Source organism: Phaethon lepturus, unplaced genomic scaffold, assembly GCF_000687285.1.
Source record: "Phaethon lepturus isolate BGI_N335 unplaced genomic scaffold, ASM68728v1 scaffold53276, whole genome shotgun sequence".
NCBI classification, from domain to species: Eukaryota; Metazoa; Chordata; class Aves; order Phaethontiformes; family Phaethontidae; genus Phaethon; species Phaethon lepturus.
This window is the reverse complement of record NW_010546532.1, coordinates 4,535-11,100: the sequence shown is the minus strand read 5'-3', so window position 1 is coordinate 11,100 and position 6,566 is coordinate 4,535. Positions and strand designations below refer to the sequence as shown.

Genomic DNA, 6,566 nt, shown 5'->3' with positions numbered 1-6,566 from the left:
AGGGTGCGGAGGGACACTGTGAAGCTTAGTGGTGCCAGGGAGAAAGAAAGATGGAGGCTTTTACCCCCCCTGGGTTTCATCTGCTGCTGTCTTGCTTTACGTGGGACTTCAGATGGTCCTCCAGGTGACAGTAATCCCAGGGAAGCCTTGGAGGCTTCACTTTAAAACTTGCGTTTGGCTTTGCTGGAATAGAGTGTCGATAAGTCCCTCCACGCCACGCCACTGCATACAAAGCCAACTGGAGTTTCTTTGTTCATAGTGCTGGCAGTTCCTGGTCTGGATGGCCTGGTTCTGGCAAAGGCATGCCTGTGTGTAAAGGGATAAAACTGGAGTACAGTAATGTCTGCACTAACCATTTCCCTTTAATTTGGAAGCATGTAGTGTTTGAATTTTGCAGTTGCTATATACAGTTTTCATATAGGGTATCAAATATTTATACTTACTGTAGCTTGACAATCCTGGGGAGAGGAATAGGCCTGTTCAAAGATTTCAAATTCAGTTTCTCTTCTGGAATAACAATGAAGGCAAAGCATTTGACATACAGGCTAGTCAACATCTTTTAGTGTATTGGTACAAGAGTCAATTTTTTTTTTCCTCATCTTCCTAATATTTTGAAATGGGCTGGTGGAATTCTTGGAGATCTCTAAACTACCATAAGAAATCATACATGAGTATGGTTGTTTTAAAGTGGTGCTGTGTTGTGCTGATAGCTTTTTGCAAAAAGTGTGACTTGTTATTTCTTAATAACTTCGAGGGTTTTTTAAAACAAATTGTTTATTGTCTGCAGTTTAGAACAACTTTAGAGCAGTAACATTAATTTGATGTTGAGTTAGAAATATGTAAATTAATATCCCAGAATGTTAACGTCTAAGGTTTCCTGAAAATCTCAACTTCATCTTTCACTTTGTGTAGGCTATTGTGGTGGTAATGACAGTCAATTTTAATAAGCTTTAACTAGATAAAAGCTTCTTATCTTACATTTGCATCTGAATGGATGAATCTTTGAAGATTATGTGTGTCTGTTGTCCAGGTTTGACTGGAGGATTAGGATTTAATCACTGACACGGGCAGAAGAAGGAATAAAATGTTGTGTTGGAGTCATACTGTAATATAAGATGAATGATATATATTGATAACTGTAGTGTTAAAATTTCCATAGCTAAACTACTATACAGCATCAGACTACTACCACAAAGAAAGAAAAAAAAAAAAATCTGTTATTTCTTGCAAGTTGCTTACATTATGCTTCTGATAGAATTGGCAGATCTAATTTTTAGTAGCTCCTACTGTTGGTTGCCCTTTAAGTTAGGGGCGATGACACTAGAATTATACTGAGCAGTAAACGTCAGTTTTAAATTAACATTTTAGACATGCTTGTTTGAAAGTACATCACAGCAATTGTTTTTGTAATGTTTGTAGGATTTTCTTAAGCATTTCTTAAGCATAGCCTACAGAAACCAATAATTTGAGGCTCAAATCCAGTATTTTTCCATGGATGTCCATTCCCAGGGATGTCAGATATAAAAGAATGATTGGACTTGCAGATCTTTGCACTTGACAGAGTATTCAGTTTATTACACTGATCTCTTCATGCTGTTCAGTTTGTAACAGTAGTTTATGCAGTGAGATTAGACTTTGCTATCATTTCAAATGACAATGCTTATCTTAACTTGAAAAAAAATGTATTTTTTTAATGTAGCCTAAACTATACAAGTCCATTATCGAAGATGTGATTGAAGGTGTGCGGGAACTCTTTGCAGAAGAGGGTTTAGAGGAACAGGTTCTGAAAGACTTAAAGCAGGTTTGTTGGGTTCCCCTGCATTAATAGAAGTTGTGTACTTTTTTTCTTTTGAGGTGATGTACCTCTCTGTTTCTTTGCCCTCCATAATGCACAAACTTTTGCCCTAACTTAGAATTATAAATATCCTGTGAGTGATGTGTCGGGCTGCTAGAAGTCGACATTCAGAAGCGATCGTTACCATGTTTGTTGGATAGAATCAGTTTATTCTTGGAAAAACTAGGAATATCTGATTATAATTTTAGATGTGGTTTGTTTTTAAAACTGATATCTTTTGACCTTAATAATAATCTTTCTGCAGCTTTGGGAAACCAAGGTGATGCAGTCTAAAGCAACAGAAGGCTTCTTCAGACATAGCCACCATTCTTCACAGTTTACCCTGCAGTTGCCGCACAATTTTCACCGTGTTCTGCAGGCTTCAGCAGGTCAGATGTTGTTGAACATGGCAGATGCAATTTGAGAATAGCTCAGTAATTCAAGAATCTTTTTGGAAGACTTGAAGGTGCTGCAGTAATCATGGTTTGAGATGCTTCTGTATATATCTAGCATGATGGAGAACTGTAATTATGTGAAAGCGGAATTTGACTAATAAAGGACAAACTAAACTTTGATAAACTAATGCAGTTATATCTACATGCTCTTGATCTGCTGCTTATTTCCAGTAACAAAACGTGAAGAGAATTTTAGCCTTCTTGTCTGCAGTCTGAAGCATAGCCCTTCAGTTGCAAATTTATCAATAGGCTTAAGCTTTCACTTCCCCTTCTAATGCATGGCATGATGTGTGCTGAGGTTATATGGCATGTTTGTGCCATGCATCTCTGCTGTCATGTTGGTGTTTAATCTGGTTCTGCATTTGTTAAAATGTAATCACTTGCTCAAGCAGAAGAGCGGGAGAGTTTTTTAGGGGGTTTGGTTTGTCTTTCAGTTATTTTTCCTAAAAGCAGTATTCTGGTTGCAGAGAAGTACTTGACTTTCACACAGACTCTGACATCAGGATGTATTCTTCTCAATTAAGTCCAGCTGACCACTGTGGTAATGTTGTGTAGAGTATAATGCTCAGCTGAGGCTTCTCCCAGTGTGAGAGGCCATTAGGACCTTTGGTTTTTGACAAAGGGCAAAAAACATACGAGGTGATTTAATGAAAATCTGTGTTGTAGTGCACTTCAAGGTTGGTCAGGCATTCATCTGTTTTTCTTACAATCTTCATAGTTGAATGGACTGGTTTTGGAGGAAGATATTTTATTTATTCCAGGTGGTTAAAGGGAATATACTTTTGGATTTGTTTGCTGTTGGAGGCTTTATATTTAATGAGCTTTACCTTGTTACTCCTAATTTTTGGAAGGGCAATACTAGGGCAAAACAATCTGTTGAAGCCAGTGAATTTTTTTTTTAATGGGATTTGAATTGACCTATGGCTAGAGATTTACAAAGCAGTTAGGGCTACCTAAATTGTTTGCTTCTTGAAACCTGTGAAAGTTTTCCCTTTGGCTTATGTTCTCCCACTGAAGTTGGTATGAAATGCTTTTGAAAATCTCACCCTACTGGTCTTACTAGTAGCATCATTGGATTTGCTCTGGTGCAGAAAAATACATTAGACATGCACATTTTCTTCATGTTGACAAGGCAATACATTTTACATGTATGTTCTTTGTCATGTTAAAATGGTAGCATTGCACATCTGTCCTAGTGATGTAATAAATAGGAATTGCATGCTTAATTTTTACAGTGCAACTTAAACAGATCAAATAATTAAATAGAAATATTTCTAAAGATGAAAAAAAAAATCTCCAAGACCAGTTTTTAGCAAAATGTACATTTTATAAATACAGGGTATAACTCTTCCCCTCTGAGTACAGCATAAGTTTGAAGCAACATAAATGGAAGTATGTTTAAGAGGCTTATCTAGATGTGCTCACTTTTTTGTTGATCTAATGAGTATGAACTGAAGGTAGATTGCTTTAGTTTCAGCGGTGCTTGCTGTAAATTACTGAAAGATAACTATCTGAAAAATTAATGTTTTTTGTAAAGTGCCTTTTTTTTTTTTTTTATAGCTTCTTTAGTTATCCCAACTGGTAGAGGTTTTCAGCATTTCATGGCCGCAGACCTGGTATGTAGGTGTAGTGACATTTTATTTTCATTTTGATTATTCTGCGTTCTAAATGATTATGTTTGTCAGTTGTTAATAGGCTGATTATAAGGGGAGTAGTAGTAGTAAATATTTTCCATGTACGGATGCTTTAGGGCAGCATTTAGGGACTGAAAAGGTAGCATTTCTCATGACAGTTTCGTCTGTCCAATATGGTATAGTAGGCAAGGGAGCAGGAGTCCCACTGAGAGAGAGTCAACAGCTCTCTCAAACAACTCAGTGTTGTTTCTTCTAGCCTTTTTTTTTTTTTAATGAAAACTATACAAAAATTAAGAGTCTGCAGAGGGAGAGCTGTAACTCTGCTGCTTTTGTTTGAGCAGTGAAAAAGGATGGGGATCTACCAGTTGGTTTTGCAAGCGGTACAGCCAGAAGTGTCTTGGAAGACACGTCTGCATGTATTTAGCCTGTAGGATGGAAATGTAGTGGAAACACACATCTACATATCGTTTTTTTAATTTTTTAAATTTATTTATTTTTTATTACTGGGTGTTAAAATAATGCATAGTTGGGAATGCCAGCACTAGTGAAGCTGGGAGCAGCACTATCTGTGAGGGATAGAAATCATCCTGAAGAAAATAAGTGGTTTTAGAGTTGACAGGTTCTGTACTCTGGGCATGGCAAAATTTGTTTGGGGAGCTCCTATTAATTGTCAGAGCCTGATGAACTTATTGAGTGCCTCCTGAGCCTCAAGCTAACTAGCTTGCCAAGCTGAAATATAATATTGGGAAGATGTTTGTGTAACATGCAAGTTTCCTGATTTAAAATTTGGATTTCCCCGGAACAGCTAGTTGAAAGGGAGCCTTATATTCAGCTCTTTGCTTTCCAGGAGAAAAAGAGAATGTGAAGTGACTTCATAGACCTAGGCAAGGAGTCTGTGCTCTGTAGAGTAATGCATAAGCGTAGGTAAAAGTGGCTCTGAGTGGAAAAAAACCTTTCTGGATACTGTGTACATCAAGGGGGTACAGAATAGTGTTCTGTTAATGAAAAGGGGAGGTGATAATGGGAAAATAGGAAACGCTTAGGGCAAGTCATTATCTGGTCAATACAAAATACGCTTTATCTGTCTAAATCTCAAAAATCTGAAGCAACTCTTCAATAAAGGTGATCACAAAAAGGCCCTCATTCATGTTTTGTCTGGGTATGTTAGGGTGACATCTTGGGCCCTAGGAGATAAAGTATGCACTATTTCTTAATAAAGCTCTTGTGTATCTAGGGTGCTTCACGAGCGGGTGCAACTCTTACTCTCCCTACGGGTGTTGCTTATCCTGTACATGTACCTGCTGGAGTGACACTACAGACAGCATCTGGTAAGATTAAAGAGGAGATGTAAAATGTTACAGTGCATTGACTGTAGATGGTCCTGAGCACAGTAGATAAAACAAATGTGAAGTTAAAGTATAGGTGGGTAGAGCTAGTTATCCTCTTCTTCCTTTGTACTTTGGGTTTGCAATTGCTGCATGGGGGAAGCAATTACATTGATTAGTTAGTGTGCCAGTTGTGTATGCTTGCAACATCAGTTAACATGGGCTACCAGGTGATACCATTTTTTTGTTTTACAACTGCTTGCAAATGTGTTCTTTTGTCAGTCCAGACATAGGTATCTCCTTCTCCTACATGACGGACAATCTTACATGTTTTAAAAAGGTGAAGACATTCTGGTGCTTCAGAATCAAATTGGTTTCTTATTCAAATAAAAGCCAACCATCCATTAACCTTTTTGCTCATGCTCTTTTGCTGATAAAACTGCCTGTACTGCTTGTACAAAAATGTGCTTGTACTGCTTAGGCTGTGAGGAGTGGAAGGCTTATTTCAGTCGTAGATTGACTCTTTCTTCAAATAGCTGTTCTTTGATGAGAACTAATGTCACTAGGTATCTATTTCAGGTACAATTTCGAAGGTTTTGAGAGCTATAGGCTGGTATCAGTGACAGTGTGTGTGTGAATGTGTGTGTTTTAAATCCAGTATGTAATTAAATTACTGAACTTATTGCCACAGGGTATTGTGGAGGCCAAAACCAAAAAAGGGTATTAAATATGATGGTCTGGGTGGAAGCTTTGACTCAGAAAGCCTCTGAACACTTCATTTTCAAAGGCTGAAATTGTGCAAAGTACTGCTTTGTAAACATCCTGTTTCTCATAGTTTGCCGGAGTGTTTGCTATTGGTTATTAGTGGCCTGGAAGAACCTGTAGTTTAACCCACTGAAGCAATTTTTAACCCTTCTTTTTGTAGGGCACCTTTATAAGGTAAATGTGCCTGTTATGGTTACACAGCCCCCAGGAGATGCAAGTATTCTACATCCTCCTGTTCAGCAGATATTTCAGCCCCTTGGGCAACCTTCAGTTCTGCAAGCCAGCATTGCCAGTGTTGCACAGGCAAATGCATCTTCTGCCCAGGCAGCTGCTAAAACATTGCAACCCCAGGAGACTGCTGTCCAACAGACTGTGATCATGGGAAAAAAACACCTGGAGAACTCTGCCAATACTACATTGGTCCAGCAGCCTTCTGTGAGTGAGCAGCAACTTGCACCTAGTGCAGTGTTGAATCAGCATGCAGACTCGACAGAAAAATCCCAGCATGGCAGTCTTCACACAGCTGTGTTTACTCCAGAATCCTCTGAAGGGT

At 38.3% G+C, this 6,566-nt stretch overlaps 1 protein-coding gene across 1 annotated transcript in view; it reads left to right on the top strand.

Annotated features, from left to right (window-relative positions):
- Positions 1-1,699: 1,699 nt before the first annotated feature.
- GTF2A1L (general transcription factor IIA, 1-like) overlaps positions 1,700-6,566 on the top strand; it is a gene marked incomplete at both ends in the record, with an annotated part of 7,719 nt that continues 2,852 nt past the window's right edge. Inside the window, 5 exon segments of the mRNA XM_010289319.1 lie at positions 1,700-1,801; positions 2,100-2,223; positions 3,850-3,905; positions 5,158-5,251; positions 6,174-6,566. The exon segment at positions 6,174-6,566 is cut by the window's right edge and continues 17 nt beyond it. Of these exon segments, the coding sequence (XP_010287621.1) occupies positions 1,700-1,801; positions 2,100-2,223; positions 3,850-3,905; positions 5,158-5,251; positions 6,174-6,566 (769 nt within the window).